The sequence below is a fragment of the Bubalus bubalis genome, chromosome 9, assembly GCF_019923935.1.
Source record: "Bubalus bubalis isolate 160015118507 breed Murrah chromosome 9, NDDB_SH_1, whole genome shotgun sequence".
Lineage (NCBI taxonomy): Eukaryota > Metazoa > Chordata > Mammalia > Artiodactyla > Bovidae > Bubalus > Bubalus bubalis.
Window position 1 is genome coordinate 85,347,349 of NC_059165.1, and position 26,979 is coordinate 85,374,327.

Below are 26,979 nucleotides of genomic sequence, written 5' to 3' on the forward strand. Positions count from 1 at the left end.
GGTTCACAGTGCTACACTTTGAAAGATTATTTCCCCAAATATATTTGAATTAATTTGGTCCATCTCATTCAATATGGTATTATCCAAAAAATCATTTCTTTTTGACATTGTATTCATTATATGAAAAACAGTAAAAAAAAAAAAATTGTCTAAAAATGGTAGATAAAAGATTTTATTTATGTACCTTCTGTCAGTATAATATATAGTCCATAATTGTACATGTGAAATTCTTCTGGTAATAAGATTTGTATATAATAGTGTGTGTGTGTGTGTGTGTGTGTAGATAAAATGCCATACTCAACAGTTTCCATATTTCTCTGAAACTAATGTATTAATAGAAACAAAATGTGTATTCTACGTTGGTTTCCTATTATTTTGGAAATTAATATAATTATAAACCCAATTTCATTAACTTAAATTTATTGATTTAAATATAAATGACATAACTGATTTTAACTTTTGAATTGTATTTTAAAGATTAATAACACTTTTTAAAATAGAGCTATTGTAACATGATAAGGAAGTTAAAAGTTTATTTGGACTCATCTTTGTTTTAAAATACATTATTCATGCAGAAAAACCTTATTTTGTGTTTTAAATATAGTTCATAGTATAGTGGAAAGTAGTATAATTATTGCTAGATCTTCAACTTTGAGGTGGAATTCTAATAAACACCCACAGCAAAAATTTTGAGATGCCATCTTGCTTCTGAATTACTAAAGACACCCACATTAGTACTTAGCCTTAGAGAAAGTAGCCTGTTAGGTACACACATCTTTAGTTTTCTTTTAATAGAAATGGGAATAGAAAGTCTCTCTTTATTATTATAGGTATTGAATTTTCTTGTAATACTTGTAGGTTATATAATAATTTAAACTGTTATTTTATAACTATGCTATGCTATGCTAAGTCACTTCAGTCATGTCCGACTCTGTGTGACCCCATAGACGGTAGCCCACCAGGCTCCCCTGTCCCTGGGATTCTCCAGGCAAGAACACTGGAGTGGGTTGTGATTTCCTTCTCCAATGCATGAAAGTGAAAAGTGAAAGTGAAGTCGCTCAGTCATATTTGACTCTTAGCAACCCCATGGACTGCAGCCTACCAGGCTCCTCCGTCCATAGCATTTTCCAGGCAAGAGTACTGGAGTGGGGTGCCATTGCCTTCTCTGTATTTTATAACTGAAGAGCATTAAGTATCCTAGAGTGAAATCTAAGGAACTTCTGGCTATTTTAAAGGTAATTGAGTTAAAAGGCAGACATTTTTGTTCTTGTTTTATTTGGATAATGGAACAGTTGAGTCATCAGTTCTCTTTTGGGGGCAAGGCTTGGGGAACTCATCAGTGATGTCCTACTGTCTAGAATATAAACGGCAGTGGAGGTAAAGCCAAAGTAGGGTGCTGAGCTACCAGGCCCCTGATTACATTTTTCCTGTTTGTACATGTTTCTAACATGTTTAGCTGTTACTGGTTTATGTCAAATTCTGCGTGAGAAAGAGGGCTAAAAATAGGCAGATACATTGACTGAAATGAGGAGTAACAGTCTGCAGTCTGATAGAGAAGAAGAGGTGAGAAAGATGAAAAGATGTAGTCATTGCAACAAGTACTGCATGGTCTAGCAATTCTATATGTATACCCAGGATAAATGAAAAACACATGTAGCTCAGTAGTTAAGAATCTGCCTGCCAATGTAAGAGACTCAGGTTCAATCCCTGGGTTGGGAAGATCCCCTGGAGAAGGAAATGGCAACCCACTCCAGTATCTTTGCCTGGGAAATCCCATGCACAGAGAAGCCTGGCAGGCTGTAGTCCATGGGGTCGCAAAAGAGTTGGACAGAACTTAGCGACTAAACAACAGCAGAACTTAGCGACTAAACAACAGCAGGTCTTGGTTGACAGCACTTTGAAAAACCATCAGCAACAATGCATTTGAATCTACTTGGCTAGCAGAAGTCAAAGAAAAAAAGGAAGTTTGTATTATTACATACATTTCACTCTGTTGTAACACAAAACTTGCTTCAGCTCATTTTTGTGAGAAAAATTATATTCAGAATTCAGTAGAGTGTGTAACCACTGAAAATGATTCTTTAAAAGGAACTATGGACAGGGAAAGAGAATGTAAAGAACAGAAACTAAGAATTATAGAATCAGACGTGAAACATAAAAGCCTTAGAGGGAAACACTTGTGAAAATGCACTGTGTCAACCAGTTCATGTCTGAATCTGAGAAAAGTTAGGCAAGAGTGAAGAGCACTGAATGAAGTACTGAGTAAAGACAGCAGTTAGGAGTGAACCTTGGGGTCAACAGAGTCCCACTATCAGCAACTGTACAGAGAAAACTGTTCATTGGTTCCAAAGAGGAGTTTGACAGTGTTAACACTGAAACGTCAGATATGGGTTGGATGCATCCAGGCAATATGAAGTTGTGGCTAGAGAGACAAGGTCTGAATTGACCCACCTGGCTAGCCTATACTTAGCAAATAGTATTCTTTGTGTTCTCTAGATACCACCAAAATGTAATTAAAATTTGAAATTATTAAAATGGATTTGATGTCACAATAAGATTTACAGATTTAAAACTCAATGATTAAGGTTTTCTTCCACTTTATTGATTTACATTTTTGATCCCTGGATTGGGAAGATCCCCTGGAGAAGGGAAAGGCTACCCACTCCAGTATTTTGGCCTGGAGAATTCATGGACCGTATAGTCCATGGGGTCGCAAAGAGTCGGACACAACTGAGTGACTTTCACTTTCAGGTAAAATATTTAGAAACTCTTAGTTCTTGGAATTCTGTACTGTGCCCTCCTTAAACATGGTTAAGTGTGTTTAGTGATGATTGTTTTATCAAGTGGTTTTAAATGTTAAATAATTCTTAAGCATAATTCACATTTCCTCTTATGACCAGGAACCTTTTGAGGATGGCTTTGCAAATGGAGAAGAAAGCACGCCAACCAGAGAGGCTGTGGTCACATACACTGCGGAAAGTAAAGGAGTCGTGAAGTTTGGCTGGATTAAGGGTGTACTAGTATGTACCTATAGACTTAATTTTAGAGCCACATATTTCTGTTTATTAGAAAGTCTTCCTAATATTATCATTAATTCTCAAATAATGTTTCTCTTCCTAAAACCATTTTATCTGGTTTTTAAGGAGAACCAAATTAATAGCTTATACCTCCTTTTCTTCTGGGTATTAAATTGGGTAAAGGAAATACACTTATTCATTTAATTGAATTATACTTGGTTACCTCTGAATTATATTTTATAACCTCTTATGAATCTCACATATTGTCACTTCTCAGAAATTAAGTATGAAGCTGTTCCATTGATGGGAGCAGCAGGATCAAGGAAGCCGAGCAGGCAGCATAGCTGAAATGTGCCTGCTTCCTTTCCTGCTACCAGATTGTCTTTTGAAGAGAAATGTGTAGAAGTTAAGCAGCAGAATATAGGAGAAATATTTATGTTGAGATCACATCAGTAGACAGGTTTAGGTAACTAAGGTTCAGATTTACTTTTTTTCCCCCCTGTGTTTGAATAGGCTCTAAGGATCTAACTAGAGTAGACAGTCTGATAGACACTTTGGAAGTGCTAAATTAGAGTTGTATTGACATTTAGGGGAGTAGAGGGAAAGTTCCAGTTGTAGTCATAGTTTTATTGTCTAATTGGTAGAATGCATTTTATGCTCTGGGTTGTATTGTTTGCCTAGGTCTTAGATTTTAGCATTTCAGAAGACTATATACTATGTATGAACATAATAAATAAAAGTAAAAATAAGTTGGGGATACTGTCTTACGAAGAGTTTTGGTTTCTGAAACGTGTGAATAGTTAGCATTTGAGTTGACATATATTACAGAATATTTAAGGCTACTTAGAAATTATGAAATGAGGATGTTATTAAGGAGTAAGTTAAAAATTAAACTTACTTGGATTGAAAAGGGGGAACATACACCGCTCTTCTTTAGGGCTGAAGTCTTAAAATATTCCTTGTATCTTTCTTGTTCATTTGCTTCTGCTGCTTCAGATAATTTGTGTGTGTGTGTGTGTGTGTGTGTAAAATATATACACACTCATATATTACATCATACTTACACTTTAGTTAGCTCACATTGAAGCTCTCACTAAAGCTCTTTTTAAAAATATCTGTTAAAGAAAATCTTCGGATAAGAGATTTGAGATGACTTCCTGTAGTTTTGAAGTATGTTATCCAGCTATTGGCTAGTTGAGCATTTACTGTGTATTGTATTTAATTACTTTTCATCTGTGACTTGGCTCTTCCTCTTCTAGGTACGTTGTATGTTAAACATTTGGGGAGTGATGCTCTTTATTAGATTGTCATGGATTGTGGGTCAAGCTGGAATAGGTGAGTGAAATTACATACTGTTGATTCATTTGAGAATGAGTAGGGGAAGTAACTGAGTTCGTAAAATTCAATAAAGTTCATAAAATTCAACTGAGTTCATAAAATTCTAAAGTTCATAAAATTCAATCAGTTGGAATCATTCTAAGCTACATTCTCCTTTGTGTCAGACAGTTGTCTTAATGTCCCTTTTTCTAATTCTGGATTTGATCTAAAATGGGTTAAAAGTAAGATAATTTGTAAGTTATAATGTTAATTCAGTGTACTTAGACTCGTCAGTTCTAGAAGTGGCAGATTTAAATGAGACTGAAAGTATTCTCAAGTTCTCTTTTCTTTTTCCCTGAAGGCCTGTCAGTCCTTGTAATAGCAATGGCCACTGTCGTGACAACTATCACAGGATTGTCGACGTCAGCAATAGCTACTAATGGGTTTGTACGAGGAGGTAAATTCAGTCTTTTCACATCATCATCATTGGATTACTGACACTTAAACAGATTTAAAAATATTTCTATTTTTTACCTTACAAACAACATTTTGGGTTCTATATAGGCAAGAAAATTGCTGTTGAGCACTTCTGAAGTAGATTTTGAATATAAAATTTTAAATTGATCCATACACAAACATGTATGCTTCAAATTGTTCAGGTGTTCAGGTGTCTGATAGCAAGAATGGAGCTTCTAACTGGGTTTCTTCTGCACCGAGGCAGCCTCTGTTACCCCCTCCCAGGATTTCGCCCTTGGATTAGTGTTGTGCAGCCTGCATTTGGTCAGGGTTATACAGGTGTCACCTCGTTCCTCCCCACTGAAGGGAATACACGCAGAGTTATTTCCTCATGGTCTTAACAGCTTGTGTAAGTTAAACCTGAATCCATACCCTCAGCTCCAGCTCACTTCTGAGGGTACCCTGAGGCCTGTTGTATTGGAGCCCACAAGATCTGCCTTGTAAGGTTTTACTCTTGCCAGGAAGAATACCCAAGACAGCAGGAGAATGGTTTTGGGACCCTTGAGAACAAGAAGAAAAGAAATCCATTTTCCAAAGCAGAACTCATCATTCAGCTGGAAGGGAAGATGCTGAGAGAAAGAAGAGAAGATGTGTACCAGCTCCTATAAATTCATCATAGCAGATCAACTGAGGAGGGCATCTGCCTGTTCCATCTGCCTCAACTATTTTGCAGATCTGTATTTAACGTTACATGCATACAACCTCTGCTTTATCTGTATTAGTACTTGGAGAAAGAACCAGATCCAACTTTTCATTTTTCCCCAGTCTCTTCATATATCTTATGTACCAGAGGATTCAGATCACTGTGGCCCTAGCGGAAGCTGGTAGCTCATATCAGTACAGTTATGACTGTGTGTTGGCTGTTTTATGTGTACATGAAGTTGGGGTCTAAGATGTGGGTATGCCCGAGAGTTAATCAGGCAATGCTGAGAGGTTCTTGGTTGCTTGTGATTAGGTGCACCATGCTTCATTTCATTCTGCTACTATTAGGGAATGGAAGTAGGAGGAGAAATGGATGCAGTATTAGTTATTTGAGAGGATCAGCAAATCGTCGTCGACTTTCTCCTTGTCTTCAGCCCTTCAAATCTAGGTTGTGAGCCTCGAGGGGATTGGGGCATGGACCCACTGTCAGCACGAACCCCAGACTGTTCTCTCTGTGAGTTCAAACTTCTGCAAAGTATAGATTCTCCTGCATTGTGACTAAAAAACCACTTCATGCAGCACTACCAGTAGTTTTCATATATTTTGACAAATACTTCAGAGACTTGTATCTAATCTTCTGTCCTGGGACATGGACAAAGTATGAGAATGTGGAATGCATGAAGCTGTGTCCCAAAAAAGTACCATGTTGCAGTTTTGTCTGACTTCCCTCAAAATGATAAGTCAGTTTACAGAGTAAACTAAAACTATAGGGAAAAACACACACACACACACATATATAAATACATATATATATAAACATAATATATATATATATATAAAACATATATATATGGAATTATATAATTTGAAATTCTTATGTTACCACTTATTCTTAAATGACAAAGTAAATAAGTTTGCTGAGATAATGAAACCTATAGGAAAAGAGAAGCCATTAATTTAAAGAAATGACCAAATACTTTAAAGCTTTACTAGAAGGCATTCACTTTTCATTTAGATCAGTCAATGATGTTAGAAACCTAGCTGATCTTTTATTGAATATAAGTGAGCTGCATTATCTGCAGTTAAAGTTCCTGTAGATTCTTGCAATGAGTGTAAACTCCTGTCTCTATATATGCTTCATAGACTTTGAGATCCCTAACATAATTTATTTTGGTTTCTTGGTAAAACAGTATTACCACATGGGAAAAAGTAGATATAGGTATAAAACTGGTGAGATTACATTTTATTCTGTATTCATGATTGTAAATTAAAAATACCAGTATAAGTCATACAGTTTATCCCAAAAGAAGGTATTTCTTAGCTCTCACCACAAAAATCACCTGTCACAGATAGTCAGCCCAGTACCAGTGAGCACCCCTAGTGCCCACATTGTGTATTTTCATTCCAAGGAACCAGGGGACCTTGGAAAAATTACTTATTCCATATCCGGGTAGGAAATGTACTAGACAAGTCTAGACATCTTTTCTCATTCTTTTTTTTTTTTTTTTTTAATTTTATTTTATTTTTAAACTTTACATAATTGTATTAGTTTTGCCAAATATCAAAATCTTATCTCATCAGTAAGTAAAGAAGATAACAAAGGCTATTGTTTCATGTTAAAAGGACTGAGGAGTCAACTTGAAAAAGCTAATACTTTGGATAGTTTGAACAGGAGTCCTACTAATTATAACAGATTTAAATGAAAGCATAATATAAGATAAAATCCCTAGCTTCACAGACATCACACAAACATACAAAATCTCATTTTTACCTTTGTAGAATTCTAGAGAACTAATTTATTTTGAAAATTGATAAAGAATCTAGTGTGAATCAGGTTTTCTGAATGAAAATTTCCTTACCTCAACTCAGTATAAGAAAGAAATGAATAAGAGATTTATCCTTTAGGTAATTATTCTACAAAATAAGTGAAGAAGAAAAAGAAATTGGAGTATCCCAATTCTGTAAACGCTTTACTTAATAAGAGCACCTGTGGAGTACTGAATGTGATGTGCCTATAGCTCCAGGAAGCATAGAATAGGCAGGGAAAAGAGGACTTACAAATGAGACTATAGGATGACAGCAGCAAATGCCAGACTGGGAATCTCTCTGGAACAAGGAATCCTTGTTCAATAAAATTTTGCAGGGAGCAAAAAGATAGAGAGGGGGTTATGGTTTAAAACAAACTTTCAGACTTGGTTCATGTATAGATGGAGTTATCTTTCAGTATTGTGGGACCATTGGTGTCTACACTGAATGCCCTCTATCCCAGTCACTGAGGACTTAATTTTGACTTCTTCCTTGAAAGGGCTGCATAATGGGAGATCAGGGGAGCTGGAACTATCTAGAAGGTCAGGGTGCAAAGAGTTAGGTAGAGATGCAATGGGAATAGCAATATCTGCATTGGATGCCCTCTAGCCCAATCACTGAGGATTGAAAGTTGACTATTAAGGGAATTAACAAGAAAATATTTTACTCAAAATATTGCTGATTGAGGTTGCTCTGTTTAATAATTTCATTTTCAAGAGCCCTCTTTTAAACTTGAGCATGTAGTAATTAATATAAACTACTTTGAGGTAGTGTTTGACAGTTTAATTTGTTTTATCTTGGTTCTTAACTGAATTATAATATGTATTTTTCTATATTAATACTGAATAATATTTTATTCTCATTTTATAAGGTGTGTGCTTCCAACTCCATGGAAGTGTGTGAGATGTGTTTTGTTCTTTATGCCATAGGAGAGATTTAATGTTACTAAGTAAGATCATGGCATCTAGTCCCATCACTTCATGGCAAATAGACAGGGCAACAGTGGAAACAGTGTCAGACTTGATTTTTTGGGGGCTCCAAAATCACTGCAGATGGTGACTGCAACCATGAAATTAAAAGATGCTTACTCCTTGGAAGGAAAGTTATGACCAACCTAGACAGCATATTGAAAAGCAGAGACATTACTTTGTTAGCAAAGGTCCGTCTAGTCAAGGCTATGGTTTTTCCAGTGGTCATGTGTGGATGTGAGAGTTGGACGTGAAGAAAGCTGAGAGTGCCGAAGAATTGATGCTTTTGAACTGTGGTGTTGGAGAAGACTCTTGAGAGTCCCTTGGACTGCAAGGAGATCCAACCAGTCCATTCTGAAGGAGATCAGCCCTGGGATTTCTTTGGAACGAATGATGCTGAAGCTGAAACTCCAGTACTTTGGCCACCTCATGTGAAGAGTTGACTCATTGGAAAAGACTCTGATGCTGGGAGGGATTGGGGGCAGAAGGAGAAGGGGACGGCAGAGGTTGAGATGGCTGGATGGCATCACTGACTCGATGGATGGGAGTCTGAGTGAACTCCGGGAGTTGGTGATGGACAGGGAGGCCTGGCGCTCTGCAGTTCACAGGGTCGCAAAGAGTCAGACACAACTGAGTGACTGAACTGAACTGAAGTAGCCTTTACATTGACTTTAACAGTACCTTTTAGAGATTTAAACAGGTAGAATCTAGAGAAGTGTAGTTTTTAAAAAAATAGAAATTAACTGTCAACTTGTAAAGAAATGTGCTGTTCTGTACTTAGTCGCTCAGTCGTGTTCAACTCTTTGTGACCCCATGGACTGCAGATAGCCAGCCTCCTCTTGTCCATGGGAATTCTCCAGGCAAGAATACTGGAGTGGGTTGCCATGCCCTCCACCAGGGGATCTTCTCAACCCAGGGATCGAACCCAGGTCTCCTGCATTGCAGGCAGATTCTTTACCGAGTGAGCCACCAGGGAAGCCCAAGGATACTGGAGTGGGTAGCCTATCCCTTCTCTAGGGGATCGTCTCGATCCAGGAATTGAACTGGGGTCTCCTGCATTGCAGGTGGATTCTTTACCAGCTGAGCTACCGGGGAAGCCCTGTAAAGAAGTATAATGGTGTCCGATTATGAAGTCTAGGATAAAAATAATACGGAAACATTCAGGGGAAGAAAAAGAGTTAAAACTTAGAAAATGCAAGGTTTTTAGTTTCAGTCTTGATTGGATTATAGTAATAATGGGAGGAGGGTACTATTTGAAGCTATTAGTGGGAAGTTAGAGAACCATCTCCTCAGTCCTCTATTTCCACGGAGTAGAACTAGTACCGCCAGCTAGCTGATGGAGTCCCCTCTTTCCTTCTCCTCTGGCATACTCCCTGCCCTAGCCATATACACGTGCAGTCCAGAACTCTTTCCCATCCTGCAAATCCTGCTAGTGTTCTTGAAAGCTCCTGTTTTACAGAATTTGCAGGTTCTGCAACTCAGATGGTGCTGGCCAGCTTCTACTGTCACTCATATCTGCGTTTCCTAGATTTCACAGGCCAGAGTTTCTTCTGTCCACAGACAATCAATCTCTGAATATCAACTCATTATGAAATAGAGGACAGCCACAGGCAGCCTTTTATAATATGGAGATGTGAATTCTGGATTTTGATTTATAGTGTACTATATGAACTGAGCAATAGAATGGAATAGTTCTTCAACCACTGTATGGTTTGGAGCATTGAAAACAGAGGTCAGTACACTTTCAAATAAAAGCCCAGACTACATCAAATATCTGGGAGGTAGTTCTGAGAATCTAAAATCAGTAGAAACCTACCTTTGTGACTAAGATCAAATTTTTATATTCCTTGTATTTCAGTTCATCAACAGATAATTGTTGAGTATGGGTTTTAGATTTTTAACTATGAACAGGCTCACATTATGTGAGACAGAGATGATGTTTCTCCCCGCTGCTGTCCCTCCCCTCCACCCCCGCTTAGATAGCCACTTGTCTAGCACCATTTGTCAGCAAACTATCTACTCCATACTGAATTAGTTTTGGTGCTGTTGTTGAAAACCGAATTTTCTGTGTATTGTCTTTACTGTATCCTGTTCCATTGATTCGTTTATTCTTATACCAGTTATTCCAAGACTACCCTGTTTTGATTGCTTAGCTTTATAAGTTCTAAGTCTTAAAACTTTGTTCTTTTTCAAAATTGTTTTGACTCTTCTAGGTTCTTTGTATTGCCATATAAAATTTTTGAATTGGCAGTATCAATTTCTCTGAAGACAGAAAACCTTGCTGGGACTTTGAGATTTCACTCTTAAAATTTTTGCGGAGGAAGAATGATCATGTTAACAATATTGAATCTTCCAGTCTCTAAACATGGTGTATCTTTCTATTTTTTTAGATCTTTGTTTCTGTCAGCAGTGTTGTATATTTTTCAGTATAGAGATGTTGCATGTTTTGTTCAGTTTATCCCTCAGTCATGTTTTTCATCTGGTAAATGGTAATTGTAAATTTCATTTTCCAAATTTTTTAATGACTGTGTGTAGAAACGCAGTAGACTTATGTGTCTTGGTTCTGTGACTTTGCTAAACATAAAGTCGTCATCTGTGAACAGACATGGTTTATACTCTTTCTTTTCAATCTTTAGTGTTTTCTTCTCTCCCTCTCTTTTTCCCTCTCCTTCTATTTTGTCAGTCTGTTGAAATAGATAGGACCTTCAGTACCATGGTGAAGAAGCAGTGAGGATAAACATCCTTGTGGTGTTGCCAGTTTTAGGGGGACTGAGTTGAATATATCACTATTAAGATGTTAACTGTGGAGTTCTAGAAGATGTAATTTGTCAGATTGAGACAGTTCTATTTCTAGATTGCTGGTAGTATTTATCATGAGTGAATGTTGGATTTTGTTACAATTTTTCTACATCTGTTGAAATGGTTATGTGGTTTTTTTCTCTTATTCTGTTATTATCAAAATTATATGGTATTTTGAATCTCAGTAACCTAGCATTCGTGGCATAAACTCCACAAAGATCAAAGATATATTTGGTCAAAAGAATATTATGGTTTCTGCTACTTTTTACTAGCTAACATTTTGTTAACGACTTTTGAATCTATGATCATGAGAAATATTTGTCTAAAATTTTCTTTTTTTGTAATAATCTGTGTCAGGTTTTGGTATTAGGATTAAGTTCAACTCATAAGGGGTATTGGCTAGTATTGGTTCTTCCTCAATTTTCTGAAAGAGTTTTTGTAAAATTGATCTTATTTCTTGCTCACTGCTGAAGCTACCTGGGCCTGTGGTTCTGTGTATATGTGTGTGTGTGTGTGTGTGTGTGTGTGTGTGTGTGTGTGTGTATTACAAATTTAATTTCTTAGGAGTATTTTAATTTACTATTCTTGTCATAGTTCTGACAACTTTTTCAAAGAATTTGTCCATTTTCACCTTAATTGATTTTTCTTTATAGTTTTCTGCAACTGTGGTCTTAACTTTTTTTTTTCCTACATTGGGCTTTCCTTTTTTTCTATTTTCTTAAGGTAGAAGCTTAGATAATTGATTTCATATTATTTATTTACTTTTAATAGAAGTGTCTTTTTTTTTAATATTAGCACTTAAAGCTGTAATTCCTGCTTTAGGTTTATCCCACTAATTTTGATAGGTTCTCTTTTCATTATTGTTCAGTTCAAAATACTTTTTAATTTCCCTTGTGATTTGTTCTTTTACTAGTGGGTTACTTAAAAATATGTTGCATAATTTAAAACATATTCAGGGGAAGTCCATACATTTAATTCAGCACTATTATCAGTAATGCTATGTCATTTCAGTTCTTTGAAATATATAGTGACTTGTGTTATGGCCAGTAATCATATAGCTGTTGATTAACCTAGTCAGAGTTTTGGTTATTGATTTGAAATCTACTGAGAGCTGCAGGAACATGTATCCCCAAATCAATATGTAGTAATAATGGAACACAGCGTATAGTATTGTATTACTTAGCATCTCTGGTGTCTGCTTCATTGGTGTCTTCTACACTCAGAAGACAGGGCATTTTACGGCCAAATTTTGAGAGTTCATGAGGATATCTTTTCCATATCGACTTTTTGTGTTTGCTTGAACAACAGATTTTTTTTGTAAATAAAATAGTTATTTTTTCTATTGTTGCCTTTTAATTCATCATAATTTTTTTATACGCTTCAGCTTATTCAATGATAATAAAATGTCTTATTTAATTTTACATACTGTACTGAATAAGCACTCAGAGAGACTTGAGTTTAAGCCCATTTCTTCCCTTACTGTATGTGTGACTGTGGTCAAGTTATTTAACCTCTGTAAGCCTGAATTTTCACATATGTAAAATGGGAATGATAATCGTACAGTTGTCCCTTGAATAACACATAGGTTAGAGATGCCGATGACCCCTACACAGTTGAAAATCCTTGTATAACTTTTGAGTTCCCCAAAACTTAACTATAGATTACTGTTGACCAGAAGCCTTGTAGGTAACATAAACCATTTATTAACAGATATTTTGTGTATATGTATTATATACTGTATTCTTACAGTAAAGTAAGCCAGAGAGAATAAAATGTTATTAAGAAAATTCTAGTGAGGAAAAAGTACATTTACAGTACTATACTATACTGATGCCATATGTTTTACATCATCTTTTTACAAGATGAATCATTTGTTAATACGTGCATTAATATTGTCTTATATGATACAAAACACTATTTATGTTACATGTATTACTAACACTAGAGATAAAATGAAAAGATTCACTTTGCTGTACACCTGAAAGTAAGACATCATGCAAATCAACTATATTCCAACAGAAGTTTTTTTAAAATGTGAGAAATTAAACATTTAACAAATGAAAAGATAATGTGAAAAGTGGAATTTATATTTATTTACTGGTATACCAATTCACACATTGAAAACAAAGAGGCAGCAATATGATTGCTTTATTGTAGTCTAGTATAATGATTGTATCATGGTAGCCTAGCCTCTGCACTAAAGAGTGAATCCTTGTACAATTTTTATGGCATACAGTATTATAGTCATATTCATAGTATAGTATTATAAACACTGTTACATTTTTAAAAAACCACTTACTGCGATGATGCGCAGTTTCTCTAATTACCAGAGAGGGAGGGACAGAGCACAGCTTGTTTTGTATGTCAATTCTCTGAGCAGTGAATGTATTAGAAAGAAAATTAACATATTAATTTCATATTAGGTATCATTTACCTTAAACCTATGTAAAGATAGACTAGTGTCCACATACATTTTATGTATTAATGACATACCTAACTTGTTCTTAATTTTTTCTGTATTTCTATGCCATGTGATTCATCTGTGAGTTTTTTCAAATTGTCACAGATCTCCAAAAAAATTTTCAGTGTATTTATTGAAAAAAATCCACATATAAGTGGACCTGCGCATTTCACACCTGTGTTGTTCAAGAGTCAATTATACTCACTAGAATTAGGTAAAATGTGTAATTTTACTTAATTACAAAATAAACATTTTATTTTAAGGTGTTTATCACCCTGTGTTGATTAATAAAGAGACCAGCCTTTCAGAGCAGTAGATCTTTTACACTATTTTGTTGCTAAGGAAAAAAAGGGAGGGGGAGAAAGTTCTTAAAACGGGTCGCCTCAAGGACACAGGGATAAATGAGGATAGGGCAAGAACCGTTGCTTTTCATCAGGAATTTATAGGAAGATGAGCAGATGCTTTTAAAGTATTCTTCATGTGTAACTTTTTATTTTCATTAAAAAAAAAATATTTTAAAAAGTAATGAAACTAGGTCCTAGGTTTTAAGTTTAGGTATCCCAATTAGTAGAAGATTTTTAAATAGTTCTGAAATGTCAGAATTTGTTACTTATATTCATTATTTCCCTTCCAGTTATCTTTACCAATGTTAAATACATCTGAAGATACACATTTTTTCTTATTAGTAATAGACTTGAAATTTCAGAAAATCAAAACTTTAAACACAAAACAACTGAATTCTGTGTTTTTATAGGTTCTCTTGGTGTATTTCTCCGTCTAAAGAATATTATCAACTATTGAAATACATGAGTGGCTGACTGATTTCAGTTAACCTTTTATTGTGACTTAATTGTCCTATCAATTAAGTCAGGATAAATAATACTTGTCTTAATTCATTATTGATATTGAGATTAAATGACATGTTCATTAACTATAGGCTGTGATAATTATGATATTCTAGGGATTTTCTGTGTGATTAATTATGTGATTTAATATCTTTAACTTTAGCTCTTTGACGTAAAAATTGTCATTATATGTAAGTCCATTAGAATTTTTAGTGTTCAAAAGTATTTGGGGAAATTTTTTTTCATTTTATCTCATTTTAAAAAATGAGACTAATACTAAATGAATCTTCAGAATTTTAAAGAGGATAAAAATTATTAATTGGTAAAGTGAATTACTAAGAAAGTTTTTTTTAATTGGCCTATAGTTATTTTACAGTGTTGTTGTATCTGTGCCTGCTGTACTGTAATGAGGAAGTTTTTGTGGATAGGTTTAAAGTATAGAATATTTTGAGAAACTTGATCAAATTAACCCCAAAACCTATTACAGGTATTTTCAAAATAAAGTTTGCATATTTAGCAATTTATTAAATTGTAGAATCTGTTGTTGCATTTGTCTTCATTATATGGTTTTAAGACTTTCTTAAGGCAGAAAGTGAAGAGAAACTAAAGAGCCTCTTTATTGAAAGTGAGAGAGTGAAAAAGCTGACTTAAACTCAACATTCAGAAAACTAAGATCATGGCATCCGGTCCCATCACTTCATGGCAAATAGATGGGGAAACAATGGAAACAATGACAGACTTTATTTTCTTGGGTTCCAAAATCACTGCAGATGGTGACTGCAGCCATGAAATTAAAAGACGCTTGCTCCTTGGAAGAAAAGCTATGACAAAGCTAGACAGCATATTAAAGAGCAGAGACTTTACTTTGCCAACAAAGGTCCATCTAGTCAAAGCTGTGGTTTTTCCAGTAGTCATGTATGGATGTGAGAGTTGGACCATAAAGAAGGCTAAGCACCAAAGAATTGATGCTTTTGAACTGTGGCATTGGAGAAGACTCTTGAGAGTCCCTTGGAGAGCAAGGAGATCAAACCAGTCAATCCTAAAGGAAGTCGATCTTGAACATTCATTGGAAGGACTATGCTGAAGCTCCAGTACTTTGACCACCTGATGTGAAGAACTGACTCATTAGAAAAGACCCTAATGCTGGGAAAGGTTGAAGGCAGGAGGAGAAGGGGACAACAGAGAATGAGATGGGTGGATGGCCTCACCGACTCAGTGGACATGAGTTTGAGCAAGCTCCGGGAGATGATAAAGGACAGGGAAGCCTGATGTGCTGCAGTCCATGGGGTCGCAAAGAGTCAGACACAACTGAGCGACTGATCAATAAAAATAATAGAATGTTTCATCAGTGTCTAGAAAAATGTACATAACTTAATGTAACTTCAGTACTATCAAAACTAAGTTTTGATTATGACCTAGAAACCAAAAATAAATTAGAAATTTAGGGGAGCTTTTAGAGACTTTAGATAAGTATTACACTGACTCAGAATCAAAATACTGATTTAAGTTAGAAAAATACTTGCTTCATGATGATAGCTTGTTTAATGGCTTTGTCTACTCTGCCATTTAGGCAGGATTTATAATATAAATTAATATAAATATATAATATGAATTATATTAAATGTAATATGAATTTATTAATAAATTAATATAAATTGTTTTATTACAATAAAACTGGGCCTCCCTTGAGGCTCAGCTGGTACACAATCCACTTGCAATGTGGGAGACCTGGGTTCAATTCCTGGGTTGGGAAGATCCCTTGAAGAAGGGAAAGGCTACCCACTCCAGTATTCTGGCCTGGAGAATCCCATGGACTGTATAGTACATGGGGTTGCAAAGAGTCGGACACAACTGAGTGACTTTCACTCATTCACGTAATAAAACTTCATCTTCAGGATGTCAGTATGTGCTGTTCATTAAATTTCTTGTGATACCTTCATTTTTCTTTAGTATTCACATTCAGCAAATTACCACACTAAGTAACTGAAATCATGTCAATTATCATTTTAAATGTTATTTAAGATTAAAATATTACTTAGAAAATCATTGGGAAATGATGTCTCTGAATATGAGGAGGAGGCTGTTGCCATTTTAATCTAAGCTTTAGAAAAGAAAGTAGGGATTTAAATAGCAGGATGATTTTTATATTTAATGTGAGGAAAATTTTCTGGATGTTCGGAACTGTTATGAATGAAGTGGGTTGTAAAGAATTCTTTCTGGGTGTTTCTTCCTAAAAATATGCTCACCCACTTGCCTGTTACTTTAACTGCTATGTTCACTGGTGGCACGTGTTTGTGAACTCTTGTGTAATTGAAAGGATTCTTTGACATTTAAAATTCTAACATTAGTACTTGTGTTGGTTTCTTTTCTTTAGGAGGAGCGTATTATTTAATATCTAGAAGTCTAGGGCCAGAATTTGGTGGTGCAATTGGCCTGATCTTCGCTTTTGCCAATGCCGTCGCAGTTGCTATGTACGTGGTTGGATTTGCAGAAACTGTGGTGGAGTTGCTTAAGGTAATTCACCTTTTTCCAGTCCTTCGTTTCCTGGATCTTTACTGAGGATTTACGTGCCATTCACCATGTAAGATGCCAGGAAAGCAGCAAGGAACATAAAACTCGTCCTTCAGGAAGTTTAATGTGGGAGATAGACCAACAAATGTCAGAAATGGGTAACTGCAGGAGGTCTTGACAAACTAGGAGGATCACTTAATTTACCATCCAGGAGTAGGGTGGCAGAGAAGTGTCAAGACAGCATTTTCAAAGGAAGGGAGTCAAGACATTAGCACCCAGATAGGAGAGGTGAGATATGGTATGAGGGAAATAGGAAAGAAAAGAAAAGAAAGACCTAGAAGGGGTAGAGTATGGTGTGTTATTAAAAAAACAACAACACAAAACCGGAAATATTTCAGTATGGCTGAAGCACAAAGTGGCACGAGGTTTAAGATAAGAGGGAAGAAAGAAAGGATCAAGTCAGGAAGGGTCTTGTTTGCTGTTAAACCTGGATTGTATCTTAACTGGAGTTGAGATCCATGATGATCAGATTAGGTGCCTCAATACATGATTACAGTGTAGAGAATTGTGAGGGGTCACAATTGGACATGGAGACAATTTAAAAGTTTGTAGCTATCCTGGGAGAAGAGATGTTGGTGAATATTAAATCAGTGACGAGTGGAGCTGGAGAGATGTATTTGAGTGGTTTTTAATCAGTTGAGTAAGTAGACTTGATTGATGGGATGTGGGAAATTAGAGAACAAGAAAGGAGGACTGATCTGATCTGATCTGATCTGAATGCCATTTACCATGAGATAGAGAACACAGAACATTTCAGTTTGGGATGTCTGATTTGGTATATGTAAGTCCAGCTGGCCAGGAAGTGGTTGATGATACTACCCTGGAGTTGAGAAGAGAACTTAGTTGAAAAGAGTAATTAGTATGTGTGTAGTTAAAGCAGTAGATAGGATTCAGTTTTATTAACTGAGAAGAATCTTGAATGACGCCTGTAGTTGTTCATGTTAGGTTGTAGTGTATGGTATATTAGGAAGTGTAACATCTGAAAAGGACTGATACTTGCATTGGCATGGACCTTAGCTGCCTAGGCCAAAGGGACAGAGAAAAGGAAGTAAGCAAACAGTATAATCATTAAGAATTCATAGTCTTTCATTGTTTAATTTAGTATATGTTTTTAATGTCATTATTTTAGCCACAAATAATTTTGTTCTTAGAATGGAACAGTGTGACTTTGGACAGCTGCATGAAAGTGTGTTCATCTCTTTTCCTTATGCAATGGAAGAGACTGTTGAAAGCTGAATTCACTAACCACAATGAATACAAAATATATTTCTGCTTTGTAACTTAAAAAAAAATCCTATTAATACTACTTAGTCATATTATTATTATAGGACTTCCCTGTAGCTCAAACGGTAAAGAATCTGCCTGCCATGCAGGAAACCAGGGTTCGATTCCTGGGTTGGGAAGTTCCTCTGGAGAAGGGAATGGCAATCCACTCCAGTATTCTTGCCTGGAGAATTCCATGGACAAAGAAGCCTGGTGGACTACAGTCCGTGGGGTCGCAAAGAGTCGGACATAACTGAGCGACTAACATACATACACATAGTCATGTTATAATTTTTTTTGCTTGTTAGCAATCCATTTTTAAAATTTGAGTCTTTATAAATATAGCAGTATTAATATTGGATCATATTTTTGATGTCTTCAGATGTTTGCGTGACATCTTAATAGTAAACAGTAATTCATTCTTTTTTGCTAGATCTCCCTATTCATTCCTTAAATAGGAATTTATTCAACTTCTATCTGTGAAGAACTGTGGTATCTCTAAAATGTTTCAAAAAGAATGGAAGAATTTAGCTGAAGTAAATAATACTTTTCATTCTATTATTTTCTTTTTGTAGGAACATTCCATACTTATGATAGATGAAATCAATGATATCCGAATTATTGGAGCCATTACAGTGGTGATCCTTTTGGGTATCTCAGTAGCTGGAATGGAGTGGGAGGCAAAAGTAAGTAATGGTATCATTGGGACCTCTGTAAATGTTGAATGTACAAACTTTTAGAGCTTATGTTTTAGGTATGTTCTAAGGTATGGTAATACCTTTAGATTTTGAAGGTTCCTAAGTGGCCATTTTCAAAGACAAATAAGGTCATTTCTATTTGGCAAGGTGGGGAGTACTTGGAAATAATAGTCATTTAAAGAGGTAGTCAAAGAGTATGTAAGAAAAAATGAATTATGGGGTATGTCAGAGGGCGTTACTAAAAGTAATATCAGTACTATAATTTTTTTCTGTATTTTAACATTTGTGGTGTTAGTGCATCTAACATGCACATCTTTAACTCACTTTGGAAATAGTTGGCATGACCCTACTTTTGCTCTCCATTTTCCCCCAGTGTATTGAGTATTCTGAGATTGTTCCTTTAACAAAAATTTATTAAGCGCCTGCTTTGTGCTTAGCACTGTGTGAGGCTCTGGGACAACAAGACAGAAATCTTTTCCCTTAACGGGAGTTATATTCCAGTGGCACTGAATTGGTGTATCGACACAGTATGTTTGATTTTGATTTTTAACATTTAAAATTTCAGGCTCAGATTGTTCTTTTGGTGATTCTACTACTTGCTATAGCTGATTTCGTCATAGGAACATTTATCCCATTGGAGAGCAAGAAGCCCAAAGGTTTCTTTGGTTATAAGTGTAAGTAAGAAAGAATGTTTTTTGTTGTTGTTGTTGTTTTTTTAAGGTGCACATTATAGCATTCTAGTGTTAAATAAATTTAGTAAATTTTTCATATTTTGTAATGTAATTGAGTTTGGTGTAGTGACTAACACTAATTGACAGTCCAGTTTAGTTTGGTTTCTTTATGTTTATTGTATAATTGGAGTAAAAAAAAATCACTTTTATTTGTATCTTTCATTTTTCATCATTAGCAAAATGAAAGGTGATAAAACATAGAGAAATCAGTGCTACTGAGGAAAAGTGCTTTTGTTCTCATTTGGGGAATTTGTTACTGAAATTGTAGCTTCTGTTCTAATGTTGCTTTTCCATTCTTTCAGTTGTGTTTAAACACAATAGTCTAAAAGTGCCTGAGACTGTGAAAGCAACTAGAAATAGTTTCTTGATGTAATTCTACAGTTTACATTATTAATTGTGTGAGAATTTTCCAGTTTTCATCTTCCATAACCCTTTTCATTCTGCCTCTTAACTTTCACTACAGGTGTAATTTACGTGTCATTTATTATTTTATAAAGTGTCTTTCTGTATCTCCGCCCCACTCCCTCCACTGAGCTGCCGTTCTGAACCTGTCTCTTCAAGGCAGAATGAAAGCCAGAAAGAAGAGTTGCAATAGCATCAGAGTTGCTTTTCCCTTAGGGTAAAGGGTCCGCTTGTGTTAAATTGACAAAAACTCCTTGTTTTTTTAGTCTCCTGACTCTCAGCAACATTCTGTTTAGCTGTCCCATTCTCCTTTGATGTCAGACACTATTTTCTAGTGAGTTCTTTCCTACCTAATTCTCTGGTCGCTATGTCTTTTACTCCTGTTACCCCTTCTCTTCTTTCTTTCTCTAAATGTCGAGTCGTACAGTGTTGTCCTGGGCCTTCTAACTGTATTCTTTACTTTGGCAATATCTATTCTCATGGCTCAAAATGCTGTCAAGAGACTGACATGTTTCTATTCCTGGGTCTCTCCTTTAAACTCCAGATATAAGTGTATATTCAACTGCTTATTTGATGTCCCTCCTAACTAACCCTTCTTGGACTTCTCCATCCTGATACATGAAAGAAATCAGGATCTCAGCGTTCTCTACTTGCTGTCTTTCTAATCCTTCTCTCGTCAGTACATTATTCTCCTATCACTAGATTGAACCACTACAGTAACCTTCTAATTGGTTCCCTGCATTAGATGCTGATCCTTCAGTCCATTGTCTCTGCAGCATCCACATAAGCATTGATCATAGCATGTCATTTCCATGACTCTCTGCCCACCTTGGCTTTTCACTATATTGAGGACAAAATCTAAACTCTTATAAAATAAAATTTTGCATGATCTCACCCCTGCTGATATCTTCCATTTCATTTCATCTCCCCCGTACTGTGAGAGCTTTGCCTTCTTTCAGTTCTTCAAAAGAGCTAAACCTTCTTCCTGCTTCAGGGCCTTTCTATATGTTGCTGGTTATTCCTGGTGTACTCTTTCCCTGGAATATCACATGGCTGATTCCTGCTCTGTAAAGTCTCAACTTGTGTTAACTCCTTAGTTGCATCACTTTAGCTTTGTGTAATAAACACATTGAATTAGATTCTCTCTCTCTGATTATTTGTCCCAACACCCTGTTTCCATTGAGTACTTTTACTGCTGTTTGCAGTGGCCTTTTGTTTTTTTTTTTTACTTATTTGGTAGCTCCCTATTGATACTATGAGGGCTTCCCTTGTAGCTCAGTTGGTAAAGAATCTACCTGTGATGCAGGAGACTTGGGTTCGATTCCTGGGTGAGGAAGATCCCCTGGAGAAGGAAATGGCAACCCACTCCAGTATTCTTGCTTGGAGAATCCCATGGACAGATTCACGGCAGGCTATGGGGTCACAAGAGTTGGACACAACTTAGTGACTAAACTACAACTACTACTACTATTGATACTTTTAAGTTCCATGAAGGTAGCTTGTTGCTATTGGACTCCCTCAGTACCTTGAGATACCACATGGCTCCAGTATTGGCACGTGGTGTATACTCAGATACGGGATGGATGGATGAATGGATGGATGAATGAGTTTATTGTTTGTTTCAATTTGAGGACCTATTAGAATAGATGGAAATAGTAGAAACTAATTTACACTTTCATTATTATTGAAATGGAAAGGACCTTCACCCAGTTTGTCTTAGCTAAAAATTACCTAGATGCCTGGTGGATAGCCTCAAAATTCAAACAGTTCACCCCTAGGAAATAGAGAAGACAGTACAGATAAGTTGTATGTAAGGGAAAAAAACGGTTCCAGGTTAGTGTGATGTCCTTTTTGTTCTTCTACCTGCTTTCTTGTTTCTTTGATCTCTTGGCCTGTCTTAAGAAATTAGAGGTATTTCAAACATAATTAGTAAGGTATACAAAATAATAGTGCATGAACCAGATCAAACCACCATTTTGGCTGTAACTGTTTTCCTCATACAAGAACAGAGGAACACCAATACTTGAATTTGAAAATATTCAAGAATTTACCAGTTCCTGGAACTGAAGAAAAGTCAGGGATCATAGATCACCACTTACTCTTAACTTAAAATTTTATGGCCTAATCTGCTATCCATTAATTGCCAAAAATATTTTATTCTCTATAGCTGAAATATTTAGTGAGAACTTTGGGCCAGATTTTCGAGAAGAAGAGACCTTTTTTTCTGTATTTGCCATCTTTTTTCCTGCTGCAACTGGCATTCTGGCTGGAGCAAATATCTCAGGTGATCTTGCAGTAAGTATTATAAAGTACTTTACTGATTTCATATAAAAATGATACACATATATTTATTTTTAAAGGTAGACTTTAAAAACTATTTTTGTCTTCTAGGATCCTCAGTCAGCCATACCCAAAGGAACACTCTTAGCCATTTTAATCACTACGCTGGTTTACATAGGAATTGCAGTATCTGTAGGTAAGTAACCTTACATTTCTCTATGTGTCTCAGTCATTTAATGATGTATATACTATAAGTATTCATTTTCATGATATTATATTTCTAACTTTTAAATTAAGAACTATTTCAATAAAAAGACATGGAGTTTTGTATTTTACTTCAAAAGTACTTAAGTAAGCTAGTGGTGACTTAATACATGTTGTCTAAGCCACCAAATACTCTATTGTTTCTTGTCTGGGATTTTTATTTAATTATATAGTAAGTTAGAAAGTTATGTAAAGTCTCATCTGCAGATTCTTAAATTTCACTGAGACATATTTACAGAAAATATAATTCATGTGTAGAAGTAAATGAATTTTACTTTCTGATCTTCACAAATTTTAGCATATTTTTGTTTATGATGATTATTTTTTATATTTTTATATAATCTTACTCTATTAAGATTGTTTCAAGGCCATTATGCAGAACCTGACATTTTTTACCATAAAAATTGATTTCAATTAATAGGAGATACTACATTGAATGAAAAGTATTACTAAATTAATGAAAATGACTTTAAGCTATTTTAATACATTGATGGAATCATATTATAGTACTTGAAGAAAGGACTTAAGAGGTCAGTCAGTCTCTAAATCTTTTATGTGTGAGGAAGCCAGTTTTGCTGGCAAAAATAAGATAATGGCACTGCCTTTAAAAATTATTTTCATGACAAAGAGGGTTTTGGTGTTTTTATTTATAAGTAAGTAAGTAAATAATTTTGAAAGACTAATTTAAGATAGGTTCTTTAACTGAAACATTCTAGTCTAGAAAAAAATTTAATAACTACTGATTGCACATATAATTTGCAAACACTGACTATAGATGCTGTCTTGTCTTGAATTTATTGTACATTCATCAAATTAAATACTTTATCCAGAAATCATATTCCTAAAGTATAAGCACTGTGTTTAATGTCTAAATTCTAAAATTCAGGTTTTACAGTTAAAAATTTTAAGCATACTAGAAGAATAAATCATAGTCTAGTACTAATCAAAAGAATCACAAACTCCAAATTAATTAACTATAGAATATGTATTTTTCATAGTATTTGATTATTCAGTCTGCTGCAAATCTCAGATACTATATGTTTTCTTTTTTTAATTTTTTCATTTATTTTTTATCACAGTAGAGTTGATTTACAATGTCGTGTTAATTCCTACTTTATAGCAAAGTGACTCAGTTATATGTGGATATACATATACATATACATAGTCTTTTCCATTATAGTTCTACTAGGATATTGAATATAGTTCCCTGTGCTATCTAGTAGAGCTTTGTTTTTTATTCATTCTATGTGTAATAGCTTACATCTGCTTACCCCAGAGTCCCAGACTATCCCTCCCCGACTCCTCCCACCTTATATTTTCATATTATCAGGGTGGACTTACTTGATACAAAGGTTTAAATAGAATTATATAATTCATTCATGTTTAAATTACTTTTCCTCACAGAAGATTGATGTTACCTCAAGTCTGATCTTTGGCACATTTTAAATATAAAGTATTTAGAGTATGTGAAACTGTTTCTGCCATTTGGAACTCTTTCAACATAGTGTTTCTGTATTTGCTTTAGGACATTTTAATCAAGTAGTACAGGAAATGATTTTGCTAATATATCATTTTCACAGTGATGATTACAAGATTTTAAGTATATACATATACATACTTTATAAGGTTTCATTTCCCTGACTCAATACTGGGGACCATGATGCTTTCCAGATTCTGTTCCAGGTAAAGCTTCCTTAACTGTAATATACTGTATTCGATTACTATTATAAGCAAACATACCGTCAGTACCATAAATTTCTTTATAGGTGTATATAATTTTGAAATGAAGGTAAATGTTAGCTTGATGATTTGTTCTCATTGTCACTCGTGCTTCAGGTTCGTGTGTTGTTCGGGACGCTACTGGGAACGTTAATGACACCATTGTTACAGAGCTGACAAACTGCACTTCTGCAGCCTGCAAATTAAACTTTGATTTTTCATCTTGTGAAACCAATCCTTGTTCCTATGGCCTAATGAACAACTTCCAGGTGAGCATCAAATTTGTATTATACAAGCGTTCTGTGTTCTTCTAGAGGTCAAACTGCTGTCAATTCTACCATTCAGAGTATAGCAGAAAGTTTTTGCTATTGCTCTATACTCAGTGAAGATGGCATGCAGCTCGTAGTGCACGCTCAGTCGCTCAGGCATGTCCAACTCTACACAACCCCAGGGATTTCAGCCCGCCACACTCGCCTGTCCATGGCATTTTCCAGGCAAGAAATACTTGAGTGGGTTGCCATTTCCTCCTCCAGGACACCTTCCCCACCCAGGGATTGAACCACTGTCTGCTGCATTGATAGGTGGATTCTTTACTACTGTGCCATCTGGGAAGCCCCATGTAAATAATTGGGCAAACAGAAAAATATAAAAGAATGAAACCTGAGCCTGTTCAGGGGCAAAAGGGCCCCAGAGGGTAACACTTCTATAATAAGGTATAATAAATAGTAATTGTATATAGTATACTGTTTGAGAAAGTAAGAAAGCATCTCACACATAGTCATATGTGCTGGGCCCATTTCTGGCTTCTCTGTTGTGTCCCATTGATCTTTGTGTCTATCCTCCCAACAATGCCATTCTTTCTTGAGTACTGTAATTAGATTGTAAGTCTTAAAATCGGGTAGCTTGATTCCTCCCGCTTTATTCTTTTTTCAAAATTATTTTAGCTATTTTAGTTCTTTTGCTTTTTTAGATACATTTTAGAATAATCTATGTTTATCTACAAAAAAGTCTTGCTGGAATTTTGGTAGGAAATGCATTAAACTTGTACATCAATTTGGGGAGAACTGATAGCTTTACACTGTTCCAGTCCATGAACACATATATTCTGCCCTTTATTTAGATCTTCTTTGACTTCCTTCATCATTATTATGTAGTTTTCAGAATATCAGTCCTGTATATTTTTTTGTTAGATTTACACCTAAGTATTTTGTTTTTATTTTTGAGCAACTTAAATCCATACTAACTGAAATGAATTCAGCTTTCTGATTTGAGATTTCTCCCTAATTCCTCTATATATAAATGCCCTTTTAAGTATTGATCAGTATCAGCAGTCTTATTTAATTAAATATGGCTAATACAGTGATGCTGTGTTAAACCACCATTGAACCTCAGAATTAAATTATTAATGCTTTAAAGTTTGTGAACTAGTAAACATATGAACTCTGGAAAGAGTAGTAGTAGTAGTAGTTTAGTTGCTAAGTCATGTCCGACTCTTGTGACCCCATAGACTGTAGCCTGCTAGGCTTCTCTGTCCATGGGATTCTCCAGGCAAGAATACTGGAGTGGGGTAGCCATTTCCTTCTCCAGGGGATCTTGCTGACCCAGGAATCGAACCTGCGTTTCCTGCATTCAGGCAGATTCTTTACCAACTGATCTACAAAGGAAGCCCCGATAAAGATTAGTACTACTGCTCAAGTATTTGCAGACTATCAGTCCTGCTTTTTATTTATTCTATGTTTGTAAAATTTATGAGTTTTAGATAAGATTTATAAGATGAAAAGGAACTACTAAAATTTGGAGGATATTTTGAGAGTGGCTTCATAATTCTCAGGATGCTAGAAAGAAAAAACTCAAAGGTATAGATAGATTCAGGAGATTAAAACAAGATATTTTGTGGTAAAGTTGTAGAATAGATCTACAAATTCAAAGTGGAAAATAAAAATTCTGCTTCCTCATGTTTTTCTAGTAATACTTAAACCTAATAAACAGAATAGTTGTGGATTTAATGTATTTCAGAACATTATGTAGAAATGTTATGTAGACATTTTATGTAGAATCTGTGTGGTTTACATGAAAATTTTTAATGGCATTATGTATATTTTCTTTTGTATAGTTTCAAACAATGGGCTGCACTTTCAGTGGTTAAAAATATTGAATCAATTATGTAATGATGTTTGTTTTTTTCTAGTCACAAGACTAGGCAAAATCGTAGAATGAAAGAAAGTATTCATGTCCAGCTAATTATTCAGGCCAATTCTGACATTGATATTGTGTATGAAAGACACAAATGTTGGTCTCTGCCCAGTGACTGAAAACGCCAATCAGATTTCTGTGTTGTTGCCTTAAACTACAAAAGTAGTCTTTATTAAGTCTAAGTATGGAAAGTATGGACTTAATCAAAGTATAGGAGTTTGGTATATGTAAATCTGCTTTTCTAATTTAAGTAAATTTTTTAAAAGTACTTTGTGAAGTGATAAGAGAATGGAAAGAAAATTCTGTCAAATTATTAATTGCTTGTCACTTGGAGAATGAAGAATGGTGAATAGAACATTACTGAGGAGCATATAAATGGAGACTCCATCATGAAATCTATGCAAAGGCACACTATATAATGCTATTTTGCATATAATCGATAAATATATGTACATATAATTGGGTCACCTTATCTTAAATGTTCAAT

The 26,979-nt window shown here is 35.3% G+C and overlaps 1 protein-coding gene across 2 annotated transcripts in view; it reads left to right on the forward strand.

Annotated features, from left to right (window-relative positions):
- The window catches only part of SLC12A2 (solute carrier family 12 member 2), a 91,922-nt gene that overhangs the window by 23,321 nt on the left and 41,622 nt on the right, over positions 1-26,979 (forward strand). For both annotated transcript variants that reach the window (XM_025293037.3, XM_025293038.3), the window contains exons 2-10: positions 2,901-3,020; positions 4,277-4,352; positions 4,696-4,791; positions 16,746-16,885; positions 18,781-18,891; positions 19,469-19,577; positions 22,204-22,331; positions 22,428-22,512; positions 24,417-24,568. In XM_025293037.3, the coding sequence (XP_025148822.3) occupies positions 2,901-3,020; positions 4,277-4,352; positions 4,696-4,791; positions 16,746-16,885; positions 18,781-18,891; positions 19,469-19,577; positions 22,204-22,331; positions 22,428-22,512; positions 24,417-24,568 (1,017 nt within the window). The remainder of the gene's footprint in view (positions 1-2,900; positions 3,021-4,276; positions 4,353-4,695; positions 4,792-16,745; positions 16,886-18,780; positions 18,892-19,468; positions 19,578-22,203; positions 22,332-22,427; positions 22,513-24,416; positions 24,569-26,979) is intronic.